At 41.8% G+C, this 17,658-nt stretch overlaps 1 protein-coding gene across 1 annotated transcript; it reads left to right on the top strand.

Moving 5' to 3' along the window:
- The first annotated feature begins 1,943 nt into the window (after positions 1-1,943).
- On the top strand, positions 1,944-7,053 carry LOC139573817 (serine/threonine-protein kinase Nek8-like). The gene is made up of 5 exons (XM_071397710.1): positions 1,944-2,034; positions 4,525-4,670; positions 4,857-4,995; positions 5,203-5,310; positions 5,480-7,053. The coding sequence occupies exons 2-5, from the start codon at positions 4,525-4,527 to the stop codon at positions 6,434-6,436; spliced, it is 1,350 nt and encodes a 449-aa protein (XP_071253811.1). The 5' UTR covers positions 1,944-2,034; the 3' UTR covers positions 6,437-7,053.
- The last annotated feature ends 10,605 nt before the right edge of the window (positions 7,054-17,658 follow it).

The raw sequence follows: 17,658 nt of genomic DNA, 5'->3' as shown, positions 1-17,658 counted from the left end.
AGACTAGTCAGGATCGAGGCAAAGATGAACGGAGCAAAATACAGAGAGATCCTTGATGAAAACCTGCTCTAAAGCGCTCAGGACCTCAGACTGGGTCGAAGGTTCACCTTCCAACGGAACAATGACCCTAAGCACACAGCCAAGACAACGAAAGGAGTGGCTTCGGGACAAGTCTCTGAATGTACTTGAGTGGCCCAGCCAAAGCCGGGACTGGAACCAGATCGAAAATACCTGTGCAGCAACCAACCTGACAGAGCATGAGAGGATCGGCAAAGAAGAATTGGAAAAACTTTCCAAATACAGGTGTGCCAAGCTTGTAGTGTCATACCCAAGAAGACTGGCTGTAATCGCTGCCAGAGGTGCTTCAACAAAGTACTGAATAAAGGGTCTGAATACTTATTTAAATGTGATTTTTTTTACTTTTTTTTTTACTACATTTGCAAAAAAGTCTAAACCTGTTTTTGCCCTGTCATTATGGGGTATTGTGTGTAGATTGATGAGGGGGAAAAACTATTTAATCAATTTTAAAATAAGGCTGTAATTTAACATAATTTGGGAAAAGTCAAGGGGTCTGAATACTTTCCGAATGCACTGTACATTGGAGAAAAACTGCCACTTAAGTTTTGTGGTCAGTTTGCATTAGCTTGTAAGTTTAATTAAAATATAGTAGCTGGTGAGGGTCTACTTGGGGAGAGTGGGTCCACCGAGAGACTGAAGTGAGATGAGTGGAGGCCCCACACACACCCCTCAGAGAAGTGTCTGATGCCCTCCCAGTCACCCCATCACAATCCCCTTGATAGAGCCCCTCTTCACTCTCACCAATAACCACCATTGAATCTTAGCTATAATGCCAAACAAGGAATAATGACTCAACATCCTCTCCTAATCTCTTCAGAACTCTTTTTCATTTTGCAAGTCACAAAAATGTATACAATTACATTGTAGTATAATTAAATGCTTCCTTCTCCCTCTACCAAGCCAAACCCACCCTCCCCTCCCACTCAAGCCAAGCTTTTCTCAACTTCCCATGCATTCGCATTAATTCCCGCCCAATTTATACCTAATGCATCCGCACACTTATTCTCTCCCATCCTCCTACACATATTCATATTCACCATCCCACACTCTCCCCTCATCCTTCCATTCATATACACAAACTCACAAACTTACACACACACATCCATAGAACAGTTATTGACATATGCTATATTTCCCCCTTTGAATGTCTTTTCAGTGTCCATGTAGTCCATGGCATTGGCTACTTCTATCGTTACTTCATAGAGAAGAACAGTTATTTGGGGAAAGTAGAGTATAGATTGAATTTGGGGGAGGAGAAAATTATAGTGTCTCAACTTACAATAAGCTGTTCTAAGACATCACTGTATGTAGCCTGATGCGCTCATCGTTATTTCCTACAGCTTCTTCTCAGAGCAGGGTGCTCCCCTCCAACTGGGCAGGTTTCTTGTAGCTTGATTAGGGCTTCATCTGCGCTTGTGAATTCCATCCTTTGCGCTCCCTTCCATACCTACAGTATTGTCGGGAAGCGGGGGTTGAGATTTGATTCCCTTTTCTCCAGTGACTGTTGAAACAGAATGTATCGCTTGTGGGGGGGTTTTCTCAGCCTAGCAGATAGGTCCTGGACGATTCCGGTTGTTATACAGCCTGGATTCGAACCAGGGTGTCTTTAGTGACGTCTCTAGCACTGAGAAGCAGTGCCCTAGACCGCTGCGCCACTCGATTTATCGATTATAGAGGCTTAATTTGAACTTTGTTGTCTGGCTTCTACATATAACCACAGTTTTGTCGGTACAAAACAGATGTACTCACTCCCCATGCATCCTATACGAACATGCGCCTGGCACTTTCTCTATGTATGACAGACCACATTCTCTGTAATTTCCAAAGAAAGGCGCATGACTACTTTACGGGTGGGGCAGAGGAGACGTAAAAAACACAGACAGCTGTATTCTCTTATGTTTAAACCTGACGCACCAAGACAGCAGCCGTTCCTTAACTAAACTGACAGAGGTTGAGGTAAGGATATTTTAATAGAATTTGATCTTAAAGACCAGGTAGCAGATAATGGACATCTGGTGCTGTATATTAATTTAAATAATATAGCTACATGGGTTTAAACTAGAAACATTCTTTGTTAGCTTTCAATTGTGCAATTTATACACCAAGCATATAGAAACCACAGACTGCTGGAAAGCCCCAAACGCAAGATTGTAATTTCTATGACTCACACATTGGAGGAACATATTGCCTGTAGCCTACTGTACATGGTAACCTGGTAGGTACCAATTGGCACATATGGAAAACGGCTGTGAGGATTTTCCTAAAATATTCACAACATAATACAATTACGATCTATTACGATCTAATAAAAATCTAATTTCATCAATAACATGCGGGAAACCATATTTGAGTCAACATTAGCAAGCCAGCTGCAGATAAAACAGAAAGGGAATTCTCTCCTCCATCTCTCCCAAGTTTTAGCTTGCAGCTATCACTGTCTAGGTTTAAGATATTTACTAGCCCATACCAGTGACAAACTTATCTATGTTATCGACATATGGCAGTACACAAACAAAATCTAGCTCACTTATTTTGTCAGTTAGAAAGAAATAGCCGCAAATTCATTCAGAAATAGAGAAAGTGGATACCTAGCTATAGCAAGCTAACGTTATCTGCTGCCTCTTCAACAATAAGCAACTGTGACTACATTGATCCTAAGATCCAAAAATACACTTTTATATGGACCAACACCCGCACTCGGCATGCCATATAGAACGGCCAAATAACCGCAACGCACGGCCCCCACAAACACCTCGAAAACAACTTTTTCACATATTTAGATGGAAGACGTGAGCTAAATGCGGTAGCTTTTCAATAATGAAATGTGCCCCGCAGATAGACGAGTAGACGCCCAATTCACCTGCCTCATTTTGAATCTCACTTTGTACAATTTTTTCATTGACTGTGTGAAGCTGACCACAAGGCTTTGTAGGATTGTTTCCAAAGTTAGAGCAGATTTGGATAACAAACACAACTTTTAGAACAGCACTACAATATTTGAACAATTGATCTTAGAGTTTGTAATGTTTGGGAATGTTTTTGGCATTGTTTTTTCTGGCATTGAGAAATAGGTGCTACACTGCCTTTAAGACTATACTAACTGTATTTGATTAACTTCCCACTTATAACACACATGACGTTAATCAACTTTTCTTTTGTAAAATAGAACAAAATGTGATTTTGTGTGTTGTATCAGTATCCAAAGAGGATTGCAAATGTTATTGCTCTATTCTAGAGGTGTCAATGTAATTTTCCAAATGTGGCCAATTCTGTAAAGCCAATGTCAAGAGAGCTGCACATTGCTTGGGGAAAAAAGGACATTTTCAAATTCTGCGTATTTACATGCTCAAAGTTTAGCAATTTCCTCTTTGTTGGAATAGTATGAGCTCTGAATTAATAATTGTAGTATTGGGAACTAGGGGACACATTATATCTGATGGCAGGCCACAAATGGTCACTGAAAGGTATCTACCTCTCTTGATATGCTAATGTCTGTCCCTCAGACAGCTTTGCTCCTATTCATCATCTCTGACTTTTACATTTCGAATTCCTACTCTTGCTTTTTCTTGCTGTGACTATTGCTCTGTATCTTTCTGTGTCTCTGTGTCTAATCTATATTGATACTATGCCAATGAATGACAAATGGTTGACTCACAACACAGCATGTGACTTTTTTGTGCCTTTGTAGTTTGACAACATTTGGCTGTGCTGGCATAAATAGGGTACTGTGCTATCAGGGATCTGGGAACTCCTCAATTAGAGTTGGTTGGTTTTGAATGGTTTAGAATACCAGGTTAGATTTTCAACAGAATGTCCACCTTACTATGTGAAACTGTATGTGTAATTCCTGTTCTACAGTTGCAACACTGTTTGCTTTAGTTTGTAGTCAACAGACACACCCTTCTCACCCACTTCATTATCATCTTTTGTTTGGAATTCTCTCTTTGTCTTTGTAACTTTGAGATAATTGACTCTGTAGGGTGTACTTACCGCAGAGTCCCATCTGTTTTGAGCTCCACCTGTTTAGCAAAATTACCTGTTTTGCATGTTATTTTGGCATTAATACATGTCACATATCAGTTTGCAAACAATGTAAAAAAGAAAATCACTGAGTTAATAAAGCCGCATACAGACATGGTCTCTTTTTTGCTTTCTTGAGTAAGAAAGCACCAAAATGCAGGTGTTTCAGCTTAGCTCAGTGCTTTCTGTGGCGGTGGGGCAGCTAGTGGAAAATAAGACAAGTACGGGTTGGTAATGTTCTCTAGTTGCGTCGTGATTAGCTCAGTGTTCTGTCACTCATGGGGACACTACGTTACCGCAAAATTTATGGGGAGAGCTCGAAAATTCAAGCCCCTTGGGTGCTGCCATAGAGTTATATTAGAAGTGACCATCCAAGAAGGCTCAAGGTTTTTAGATCTTGACCCCACTCCTCACCAAACCCCCTAGATGGCGTATTCCACCAGCACTCTTGCTGCTGGCAGCTTTGGGAAGGTATACAGGGAGAAGTACAATGACACCTGGGCTGCAATCAAGAAGGTGCCACAACACTTAATCAATAGGAGAGACCTGGAGAGAGAGTGTCAAGTATACAAGTGAGTATGACAGACAATGTGCTATAACGGTATGTTGCTAAGTGGTGATGATATCAGAGATGGTGTTGATGAGGGTGCTGATGAAAAGGTCATTACAGAAGTGCTTGGTTTTGCTGTAGTCCAATGCCCCTCATAACCCTTTCTCTCCGTTTTCTTTCACACTCCCTCTGTGACCTGGGACTCCAGTAAAGCGATTCATCCTAACATAGTGAAGCTTCTGGGTAATCCAACACTCAAGGACTCCAAGTGGATCATCCCCATGGAGTTCATCTTTGGAGAGGAACTGGAGACAACCATCTTCAAATCACAAAAATCTAAAATACAGGTCTGCCTATGGATCCCACTGCTGCCACCAAACATGCATGTGACAGTGTTGACAAAAGTTCACATAGCAAAATGTTTGTCTGAAATATCTGATTTAACAAGTATCTAAGCCTACAGGATTTTCAGGGGGCCTTCCCAACTTTATTAAAACATTTCTATGTGCAAGTTAGCTCATCGGTTGATAATCAAAGCCTTTATTCCCCCACAGTTGACTCCATCGATAAAGGCCACCATCATCACAGGCATGTGTGAAGGTCTGCTTCACCTACACAGCAAAGATATCGTCCATCAGGACCTCAAGCCCGAGAACATCATGGTGAGAAAGGCAATAAGTTGTTTTTGTTGTTCTGATGTTCGTCATTAATGATGCAAGACTTTAGAAGCAGTTGTCCATCTGTTGTTTATCACTATCACATTATCACTGTAAATAAATAGACTTGATATAAAACTATATTTCTCCACCCCTCTCAAATGATCTCTTCCAGGTAGAGCATGACACACACAGAGCTGTGATCATTGATATGGGACTGGCCAAATTCTTCCGCAATGGCCTAAATTCTGCCATGGATATGGGCAATGAGGCCTACTCTCCACCTGAGGTTCTGCAGAGGAGGGGCCAGAGAGATCAGCGCTCGGACGTGTGGGCTATGGGTAAAATCATTACCGAACTTTATGCCAGAGTCAGGCTGTACACCCCCAGCGTCTGTCCAACTAAGATCCAGGAGATCCTCAGTCTCCAAGGCCAGCAGTACTGTAACGCTGTCTGTAGGATGGTGCAGAGAGACCCCACAGTGCGGGCCACCATGGCCGGAATCATGCCGGAGATACAAAGGGCAGGGGTAGATGGCGGTGGCGGCAACACCGGAGGAAAAAAAAGAGGACATCTTCTGACACCCTTTCCTCACACTCAGGTAAAAGACACCTTGCCACGTCCTCAAGCTCCTGTACAGCGTTCACCATCTCCATCGAGATTTGAGCACAATGCTTTACCAAGGCCTGAGGCCAAGATGCTAGTGGGGCCTCCTGTGAGAGCAACTTCTCCATCGAGATGGGAGCGTACAGCTTCTCCAAAGCCTGAGATCAAGACGCTAGTGCGAGCTCCTGTGCGAGCGCCTTCTCCATCGAGATGGGAGCGTACAGCTTCTCCAAAGCCTGAGGTCAAGACGCTAGTGCGAGCTCCTGTGCGAGCGCCTTCTCCATCGAGATGGGAGCATACAGCTTCTCCAAAGCCTGAGGTCAAGACGCTAGTGCGAGCTCCTTCTCCATCGAGATGGGAGCGTGCAGCCTTGCCAAAGACTGAGTTGAAGTTTGAGGTGAAGACAACACTGCAACCACAACCCACACAGCGATCACTTTCCCCATCAAGATGGGAGCGAACAGCCTTGCCAAAGCCTGAGGTCAAGAACTCACCAACTCCCCTTCCAAAAGGTAGACCATGGTAAAACTCTGGATCCATCAGGAATAGCTCAACCCAGTCAAAATGTCATGAAACAGCTTCTCTACAAAGAGGCGTCGAGGGGTCTCCCATGCCCACTCCCCACAACGGGCGGGGTGTGAATCCGCCGCTATGCGCAAATGAATGGGAAAGTGGAGACTTGGGAGCAAAATGAGGTAGAGACTGAAGGAGGTAGGATAGTCAAGTTTGAAGATGTGAAGTTTAACAAGAAGTCGTAAGTAGGTTATTGACAGTTTGTGAAATAGTAGGGAGTTGATTTGACTCTGCTTCTCCAGAGCAACAACAATAAAAGTTGTATTGCACTATTAAGAAGGAAACCTAAGGTCGAGTAAGGATTCATGAATGATGTTGAAGGACTATATCACTTTACAGTATTGCTACAATGTTGCACATCTGGTTAGGTGCCAGTTTGCAGAGGCAACTGGAGTCAAATAACTATCTGTGAATGTTTCTGAAATCTCATCCCTCTTGCAAATCAGTTTTATCTTTAGCTTGATATCATTCATTTGACTGTGAACATAGAAGATACAATTTTTTTTTTTACTAAAGACGAGATCTTACATTTAGCTTACAATTAAGAATTAAAGTCATTTTTCACAAATATATGCTGTGTTATATCCTCTTTACAATATGGTGGAAAAATTGCAAGATTGTTATAATACTTTTATTGCATCAAATGGTTGTTTTATGCAACAGAATAGAGTATTGTTAACTATTGTGTGTGTGTTCTACTGAGGATGGGCCTCTGGGAGATAACACTGACAGGAGATTTATTTTTATTTTTTATTTTTATTTACGATGTATTTTGGGTGATAAACCTAAAGAGCATGAGTTAATGTTTCTGTTCTATACCGTACCAGGGAGAGATGGCTCCAGTTTGGAGTCGGAGGGCCAGACTCTATACAATGAAAACTGTTGACACAGCAGATACTGTCTGCTATGTATTATAGGTATCTTTCATACAAATCTTAACCTTGTGACCCATTCTATATATCTGTTGTTCGTTATGTAGGTTGAAAGGGGTGTATCTTGGCTATAAATTACCTTTGTACTTTAGTCTCTGGGCTCTCAACAAATCATCTGAGCGTGAATCGTCGACCAGCCATCATTATCGTAGAGCACTCAATCAATTCACTTTACATGTGTGCGTTGTATTGACCTGCTCCCTTATTAACAAGTGATTAAATATTTAGTTTAAGTATAACTCTGACTTGTGTGTTAATTTCTTTACTTTCAAATGAGGAGAGAAACTTAACTACCATAACAACAACAAAGTGTACAAAATGGCCTCTTTTCAAGACATTGTCAACCAGAGCTGTGTTCAGCTCCAGACAGGGTATCCCACTCACAGTTCATCCTGTCAGAAGGAACTTCAACACAGGTGTTTGAGTAATCCTTTTTTTTGTATTAATCATTGTATTAAGGCCACTCTGGACTGTGCAGACTTCATTGAGAGAGGATCAATTAAATCAGAAATACAGTATCACATTGTCCCTGACAATGCATTGCGGTGAGTTCTATCTTCTGGTGCAGGCACCCTGGACAGTATATCCACATCACAATGAAGTGAAAGTCAAGTTCTACATCAACTGAAGCAAACTAAAGAGCACACATAGAGACATGATAATACAATATCATGATTTGATAATAAGTCACTGCATGAACTGTTAAAGGGTAAATGTTGCATATCAGCGGCGGTCGTGCCGTTTTAGATCAGGGAGGACGTTATTTTTATTTCTATTACAGCATGTGGAATGACTGTCATTCATATTCCATTAACCCAGCTCAATGTAACATCAATAGGTTTAGGCTACTACATGATAATCAAATATTCCCTATTGCCATCATGAGGTTGCTACAACTTAGCCTACGAATAAAAGTTTACAATATAGGTGCACACAGGGAACATTTTGTTTAATCAAGGTGACAGAAAGTGACACATTCAATACCACCTTGCACTCTTGCGTGCATCTAGGTGATCTAGGGTGTAATCATTAGTCCATACAGTTTCAAACAAGAGTTTCTAATTGACAAATTCAGGTATTTTTATTCACATTTTGTTCCATTTGCTTCCGTTTAAGAATCGGTGGAATGAATACACCCCTGATCACCAGCGAACACGGTTCACTTTCATATCAGCCACAGACAAACGGCATGATCACTTTGCTCATTGTATGATTCTATCTCGCATCTACGCACTCTCTTCCTCTCAACTTTTCCCTTTGCTTGTGGACTTCATTGTGACCAGGCAAAATAATATTTCCAAGTTAAACCTTCATACCATAATCACTAACCACTATACACAGCCTACATCGTTGTGTCACCATATTAGCTAACATCATAGTCAACGTAGCTACTAGAACTAATGTGTTAGAAACCCACTACAATCATGCAGTACAGCAAGCAGTTTAGTAGTTACACCGGTGGGCCCGGTGACAATAAATCGATCCAGTGTTGGATAGCCATAGCCAGCTAGCTAACATAGCATTCCTCTCTGTTTGACACAGGTGTTTGAGTAGGATAAACTAGCTAGATGTATTCACTAGCTAAGTAAGTGAAAGTGGATAATGTTTGTCAAAATTATTTTGTTAAAAACTGTTCAACTATTGTCATTCTCTCTCTGTGTCAACTACTCACCACATTGTATGCACTGCAGTGCTAGCTAGCTGTAGCTTATAGATTCAGTACTATATTTATTCTCTGATCCTTTGATTGGGTGGACATGTCAGTTTATGCTGCAAGAGCTCTGATATGTTGGAGAACGTCCTCCAGAAGTTGTCATAATTACTGTGTAAATCTTTGGAAGGGGGTAAAAACCATGAGCCTCCTAGGTTTTGTATTGAAGTCAATGTACAGAGGAGGACGGAAACTAGCTGTCCTCCGGCTATACCATGGTGCTACCACAGAGAGTGCTGTTGAGGCTACTGTAGGCCTTCATTCTGTTTTAATCAATTATTTGGTGACATGAATATATTTAGTAAAGTTTTATCTAAAAAGAACAACTTTAATGTTCCACTATTAAACATTTTCTGAAATTCACTGAGGATGGTCCTCCCCTTCCTCTGAGGAGCCTCCACTGGTGTGTATAGCGTATGTCTAATTAATCACTACACAAACACTGTAGCATGCTTCAGCATTCTCAAATGTGAATTCATAGTGGTCTATGTGTGGTTTTCTATACATTCCACTCATCTAATACAAATCCAACCAAATAATTGTTTTAATTGTCATACGCTTCGTAAACAACAGGTGTAGACTAACAGTGAAAGTCTTACTTACGAGCCCTTCCCAACAATTCAGAATACAATAAAACAATTAAAAGAAAAGAAAAAAGACATTAACAAGAGAAATAAATACAAAATAAGCAATGATATCTTGGATATATACATGGCGTACCAGTTCCGAGTCGATGTGCAGGGGTACGAGGGAATTGAGGTAGATATGTACATGAGGATAGAGTGTGTAAGTGTGTGTTGCAAATGTGTGTACGTGTTATGTGTGAGTGTGTGTGTGTGTGTGTGTGTGTGTGTGTGTGTGTGTGTGTGTGTGTGTGTGTGTGTGTGTGTGTGTGTGTGTGTGTGTGTATATATATATATGTGTTGAAGTGTCAGAGTAAGTACAGTACCAGTCAAAAGTTTGGACACACCTACTCATTCCAGGACAATGAAATAACAGATATGGAATCATGTAGTAACCAAAAAAAGTGTTAAACAAAATCTAAATATATTTTTATATTTATTTGAGATTCTTCAAATAGCCACCCTTTGACATGACAGCTTTGCCCACTCTTGGCATTCTCCCAACCAACTTCACCTGGAATGCTTTTCCAACAGTCTTGAAGGAGTTCCCACATATGCTGAGCACTTGTTGGCTGATTTTCCTTCACTCTGCGGTCCGACTCATCCCAAACCATCTCAATTTGGTTGAGGTCGGGTGATTGTGTTGGCCAGATAATCTGATGCAGCACATTATCACTCTCCTTCTTGGTCAAGTAGCCCGTACACAGCCTGGAGCTGTGTTGGGTCATTGTCCTGTTGAAAAACAAATTATAGTCCCACTATGCTCAAACCAGATGGGATGGTGTATCACTGCAGAATGCTGTGGTAGCCATGCTGGTAAAGTGTGCCTTGAATTCTAAATAAATCACAGACAGTGTCACCAGCAAAGCACCCCCACACCATCTCCTCCATGCTTCACGGTGGAAACCAGATGATCTCTGCATGTGTGTTCACCTACTCTACGTCTCACAAAGACACGGCAGTTGGAAACAAAAATCTCAAATTTGGACTCATCAAATCAAAGGACAGATTTCCACCGGTCTAATGTCCATTGCTCGTGTTTCTTGGCCAAAGCAAGTCTCTTTTTCTTATTGGTGTCATATAGTAGTGGTTTCTTTGCAGCAATTCGACCATGATGGCCTGATTCACGCAGTCTCCTCTGAACAGTTGATGTTGAGATGTGTCTGTTACTTGAACTCTGTGAAGTATTTATTTGGGCTGCAAGTTCTGAGGTGCAGTTAACTCTAATGTACTTATCTTATCCTCTGCAGCAGAGGTAATGGAGTCTTCCATTCCTGTGGCAGTCCTCATGAGAGCCAGTTCCATCATAGTGCTTGATGGTTTTTGCGACTGCACTTGAAGAAATGTTCAAATGTTCCGTATTGACTGACCTTCATGTCTTAGAGTAATGATGGACTGTTGGTTCTCTTTGCTTATTGAGCAGTTATTGCCATAATATGGACTTGGTCTTTTGTTACTTGTGTGTCATCAGTATGCATGTGTGCATATGTTGTGTGTGTGGCCGTATTTAGTGTGTTTGTTGAGGTGTCAGTGTAAGTATGTGTGATTGTGTGGGTAGAGTACAGTGTGCATAGAATCAATGCAAGAGAGTTAGTGCAAAAAGGGTCAATGCAAGTAGTCCGGGTAGCCATTTGATGAGTTATTAAGCAGTCTTGTTTAGCAGTCTTTGGGCTTGGGGTTAGAAGCTGTTCAGGGTCCTGTTGGTTCCAGACTTGGTATACTGGTACCACTAGCTTGCAGTAACAGAGAGAACAGTCTATGGCTTGGGTGGCTGGAGTCTTACAATTTTTTGGGCATTCCTCTGACAACGTCTGGTATGGCTGGCAGGGAGCTCAGCCCCAGTCATGTACTGGGCCGTACTCACCGCCCTCTGTAGCGCCTTCCAGTTGGGTGCCTTGCAGTTGCCATACAAAGCCGTGATGCAGCCAGTCAAGATGCACTCAATGTTTCAGTTGTAGAACATTTTGAGGATCTGTGGGCCTATGCCAAATCTTTTCAACCTCCTGAAGGGGAAGAGGCACTGTTGTGCTCTCTTCACAACTGTGTGGGAGTGTGTGGACCATGTTAATTCCTTAGTTATGTGGACACAGAGGAACTTGAAGCTCTCAACCCACTCCACTACAGCCCCATCAATGTAGATGGGGCCATGCTCACACCTCTGTTTCCTGTAGTCCACGATCAGCTCCTTTGTCTTGCTGACATTGAGGGAGAGGTTGTTGTCCTGGTACAACACTGCCAGGTCTCTGACCTCCTTCCTATGAGCCATGACCAGCCTTTTCAAAGCATTTCATGGCTGCAAATGTGAGTGCTATGGGTTAATAGTAATTTAGGCAGGTTACCTTGGCGTTCTTGGGCAAGGGGATTATGGTGGTCTGCTTGAAACAGGTTTCTATTACAGACCGGGACAGGGATAGGTTGAAAATGTCAGTGAAGGCACTTGCCAGCTGGTCAACATATGCTCTGAGTATTTATCCTGGTATTCTATCGAATGTTAACCTGTTTAACTGACAAAGTACTTACATCGGCTACAGAGAACGAGATCACAGTCTGGAACAGCTGGTGCTCTTATGCATGGTTCAGTGTTGCTTGCCTTGAAGCGAGCATAGAAGGCATTTAGCTCGTCTGGTAGGTTCGCGTCACTGGGCAGCTCATGGCTGGGTTTCCCTTTGTAATCCGTGATAGTTTGCGAGCGCTGCCACATCTGTCTAGCGTCAGATCTGTCATAGTAGGATTCAATCTTAGTCCTAAATTGACGCTTTACCTGTTTGATGGCTCATCGGAGGTCATAGCGGGATTTCTTATAAGCGTCCGGATGTTGCTTGTAATCTATTTTTGCTGGTTGGGGTATGTATGTACAGTCACTGTGGGGATGACGTCATTGACACACTTATTAATGAACCTGGTGACGTAAATTCCTCAATGTAATCGTATGAATCCTGGAACATATTCCAGTCTGTGCTAGCGATATTGTCCTGTAGTTTAGCATCAGCTTCACTGACAAACCTGGGTTTGATGGATGCCAGGAAAACTCTACCTGCCCCAATGTATAGTGCCAAATGTACAGTTTGGTGGAGGTGGAATAATGGTCTGGGGCTGTTTTTCATGGTTTGGGCTACACCCCTTAGTTTTAGTGAAGGGAAATCTTAACGCTACAGCATACAATGACATTCTAGACGATTCTGTGCTTCCCACTATCTATTTATTCAATTTTGAATTCAGACTGTAACATAACAAAATATTGAGTGGGATGAGTCAAGTGGGATGAATACTTTCTGAAGGCACTGTATGTGTGTGTGTGTGTGTGTGTGTGTGTGTGTATATATAGGTATCTATATATATATATACACATACAGTGGGGAGAACAAGTATTTGATACACTGCCGATTTTGCAGGTTTTCCTACTTACAAAGCATGTAGAGGTCTGTCATTTTTATCATAGGTACACTTCAACTGTGAGAGACGGAATCTAAATACAAAAATCCAGAAAATCACATTGTATGATTTTTAAGTAATTAATTTGCATTTTATAAAAAAATTTGACCTCTACATGCTTTGAAAGTAGGAAAACCTGCAAAATCGGCAGTGTATCAAATACTTGTTCTACCCACTGTATATACACACACATACAGTGCCTTCAGAAAGTATTCATCCCACTTGACTCATCCCACTCAATATTTTGTTATGTTACAGTCTGAATTCAAAATTGATTAAATAGATAGTTTCTCACCCATCTACACACCCATCTACACACAATACCCCAGAATGAGAAAATGAAAACATGTTTTTAGAAATGTTTGCAAATTTGTTGAAAATTAAATACAGAAATATCTCATTTACATAATTATTCACACCCCTGAGTCAATACTTTGTAGAAGCATCTTTTTATTCTTCAATACTATACTAAAAGGAAACTGTAGTATATACTACTGTAATGAATGTAGTGTTTTTGCGGATTGTAGTATACTGTAGTATTTACTGTAGGGGTTTTGCAGACTGTACTACACTAATGTTTACTGGATTGTTTTTGCGGACTGTAGTATTTAGTAGTATTAACTGGACAGTTTCAGACATTAATGTAATATTTACTATACTGTTTTATTATCTTTGACATACGGTGCCTTCGGAAGGTATTCAGATCCCTAGACTTTTTCCACATTTTGTTACGTTACAGCCTTACTCAAATTGATTAAATTGCCCCCCCCCCCCCCCCAATCTACACACAATACCCTATACTGAGAAAGCAAAAACAGGTTAAGAAATGTTTGCAAATTTATGATATAAAAAAATATCACATTTACATAAGTATTCAGACCAGTACTCAGTACATTGTTAAAGCACCTTCGGCAGCGATTACCGCATTCTTGGTTATGACGCTGCAAGCTTGGCACACCTGTATTTGCGTAGTTTCTCCCATTCTTCAAGCTCTGTCAAGTTGGATGGGGAGCATTGCTGCACAGCTATTTTCAGGTCTCTCCAGAGATGTTTGATCAGGTTCAAGTCGGGGCTCTGGCTGGACCACTCAAGGATGTTCAGAGACATGTCCCGAAGCCACTTCTGCGTTGTCTTGGCTTTGTGCTTAGCGTTGTTGTCCTGTTGAAAGGTGAACCTTCGCCCCAGTCTGAGGTCATGAGTGCTCTGGAGAAGGTTTTCTTCAAGGATCTCTTTACTTTGCTCCGTTCATCTTTTCCTCAATTTATTTTATTTATTTATTTATCTGTTATTTTACCAGGTAAGTTGACTGAGAACACGTTCTCATTTGCAGCAACGACCTGGGGAATAGTTACAGGGGAGAGGAGGGGGATGAATGAGCCAATTGTAAACTGGGGATTGTTAGGTGACCGTGATGGTTGAGGGCCAGATTGGGAATTTAGCCAGGACACCGGGGTTAACACCCCTACTCTTACGATAAGTGCCATGGGATCTTTAATGACCTCAGAGAGTCAGGACACCCGTTTAACGTCCCATCTGAAAGACGGCACCCTACACAGAGCAGTGTCCCCAATCACTGCCCTGGGGCATTGGGATCTTTGTTTAGACCAGAGGAAAGAGTGCCTCCTACTGGCCTCCCAACACCACTTCCAGCAGCATCTGGTCTCCCATCCAGGGACTGACTAGTCTCCCAGTCCCCGCCGCTGAAAAACATGGTGACATGATGGTGACATGTTTTCTTCAGACATGACGCTTGGCATTCAGGGCAAAGAGTTCAATCTTGGTTTCATCAGACCAGAGGATCTTGTTTCTCATGGTCTGAGAGTCTTTAGGTGCCTTTTGGCAAACTCCAAGCGGGCTGTCATATGCCTTTTACCGAGTAGTGGCTTCCGATTGGCCATTCTACCATAAAGGCCTGATTTGGTGGAGTGGCTGCAGAGATAGTTGTCCTTCTGGAAGGTTGTCTTATCTCGATAGAGAAACTCTAGAGCTCTGTCAGAGTGACCATCGGGTTCTTGGTCACCTCACTGACCAAGGCCCTTCTCCCCCGATTTCGCAGTGTGGCCGGGCGGCCATCTCTAGGAAGTGTCTTTCTTGGTGGTTCCTAACTTCTTCCATTTAAGAATGATGGAGGCCACTGTGTTCTTGGGGACCTTCAATGCAGTAGACATGCTGTACCCTTCCCCAGATCTGTGCCTCAACACAATCCTGTCTCGGAGCTCTACAGACAAATCCTTCGACGTCATGGCTTGGTTTTTGCTCTGACATGCACTGTCAACTGTGGGACCTTATATAGACAGGTGTGTGCCTTTCCAAATCATGTCCAATCAATTGAATATACCACAGGTGGACTCCAATCTAGTTGTAGAAATATCTCAAGGATGATGTGGAAACAGGATGCAACTGAGCTGAATTGAGTCTCATAGTAAAGGGTCTGAATACTTACAGTTGAAGTCATAGGTTTACATACACTTAGGTTGGAGTCATTAAAACTTGTTTTTCAACCACTCCACACATTTCTTGTTAACAAACTATAGTTTTGGCAAGTCGGTTAGGACATCTACTTTGTGCATGACAAGTCATTTTTCCAACAATTGTTTACTGACAGATTATTTCACTGTATCACAATTTCAGTGGGTCAGAAGTTTACATACTCTAAGTTGACTGTGCCTTTAAACAGCTTGGAAAATTTCAGAAAATTATGTCATGGCTTTAGAAGATTCTGATAGGCTAATTGACATCATTGTGTCAATTGGGGGTGTACCTGTGGATGTATTTCAAGGCCTACCTTCAAACTCAGTGCCTCTTTGCTTGACATCATGTGAAAATCGAAAGTAATCAGCCAAGAACTCAGAAAACAATTGTGGACCTCCACAAGTCTGGTTCATCCTTGAGAGCAATTTCCAAACGCCTGAAGGTACCACGTTCATCTGTACAAACAATAGTACGCAAGTATAAATACCATGGAACCACGCAGCCGTCACACCGCTTAGGAAGAAGATGCGTTCTGTCTCCTAGAGATTAATGTAATTTGGTGCGAAAAGTGCAAATCAATCCCAGAACAACAGCAAAGGACCTTGTGAAGATGCTGGAGGAAACAGGTACAAAAGTATCTATATCCACAGTAAAACGAGTCCTATATCGACATAACCTGAAAGGCCGCTCAACAAGGAAGAAGCCACTGCTCCAAAACCGCCATAAAAAAAGCCAGACTACAGTTTGCAACTGCACATGGGGACAAAGATCGTACTTTTTGGAAAAATGTCCTCTGGTCCGATGAAACAAAAATGTTTGGCCATAATGACCATCGTTGTGTTTGGAAGAAAAAGGGGGAGGCTTGCAAGCCGAAGAACACCATCCCAATCATGAAGCACGGGGGTGGCAGCATCATGTTGTGGGAGTGCTTTGCTGCAGGAGGGACTGGTGCACATCACAAAATAGATGGCATCATGAGGAAAGAAAATGATGTGGATATATTGAGGCAACATCAAGACATCCGTCAGGAAGTTAAAGATTGGTCGCAAATGGGTCTTCCAAATGAACAATGACCCGAAGTATACTTCCAAAGTTGTGGCAAAATGGCTTAAGGACAAAGTCAAGGTCTTGGAGTGCCCATCACAAAGCCCTGACCTCAATCCCATAGAGAATTTGTGGGGAGAACTGAAAAAGCGTGTGCGAGCAAGGAGGCCTACAAACCTGACTCCGTTACACCAGCTCTGTCAGGAGGATTTGGCCAAAATTCACCCAACTTATTGTGGGAAGCTTGTGGAAAACTACCCAAAACGTTTGACACAAGTTAAACAATTTAAAGGCAATGCTACCAAATACTAATTGAGTATATGTAAACTTCTGACCCACTGGGGATGTGATGAAAGAAATAAAAGCTGAAATAAATCACTCTACTATTATTCGGACATTTCACATTCTTATAATAAAGTGGTGATCTTAACTGACCTAAGACAGGGAATTTTTTGAAAAACTGAGTTTAAATGTATTTGGCAGACTTCAACTGTATGTATCGGTTTTTCAATTTTAATACTTTTGTAAAAATGTTAAAAAACCTGTTTACGCTTTGTCATTATGGGGTATTGTGTGAACACTGCCGAGGACTTTTTTTTAATACATTTTAGAATAAGGCAGTAACGTAACAAAATGTGGAAAAAGTCAAGGGGTCTGAATTCTTTCCCAAGGCACTGTAGAAGTGGAGGCTTTCTGCTTCAGGAAACCTACAGCAGAAATAGTAAAATAACAACTTTTCTATTATCTGTAGCTAGGTAGGACTGGGGTCTAAATAGATTGTTCAGCACTTCTGCTCTTTTATATAAACTGTAGGGAACACAATATATCATCTCTACTTGGCATGTTGGTTTCTCACTTATGGGTGGCACAAATTGCGATATGGGGGAGGGGAATGGGCAGTGCATATGCAAATTAAATACTGTAGTTAAAAACAGTGTAGTGATTTTGCGGACTGCAGTGT

The sequence above is a fragment of the Salvelinus alpinus genome, chromosome 4, assembly GCF_045679555.1.
Source record: "Salvelinus alpinus chromosome 4, SLU_Salpinus.1, whole genome shotgun sequence".
Taxonomy (NCBI): Eukaryota; Metazoa; Chordata; class Actinopteri; order Salmoniformes; family Salmonidae; genus Salvelinus; species Salvelinus alpinus.
Note: the sequence above shows the minus strand (reverse complement) of the source record. Positions and strands in the feature narration are given on the sequence as shown.

What these genes read in the sequence shown, in the direction of transcription:
- LOC139573817 (XM_071397710.1), top strand. Translation starts at nt 4,525, where the DNA reads ATGGCGTATTCCACCAGCACTCTTGCTGCTGGCAGCTTTGGGAAGGTA. An exon ending in AGAGAGTGTCAAGTATACAA is followed by an intron (nt 4,671 to 4,856) that starts GTGAGTATGACA and finishes CTGGGACTCCAG; the next exon opens with TAAAGCGATTCATCCTAACA. An exon ending in CACAAAAATCTAAAATACAG is followed by an intron (nt 4,996 to 5,202) that starts GTCTGCCTATGG and finishes ATTCCCCCACAG; the next exon opens with TTGACTCCATCGATAAAGGC.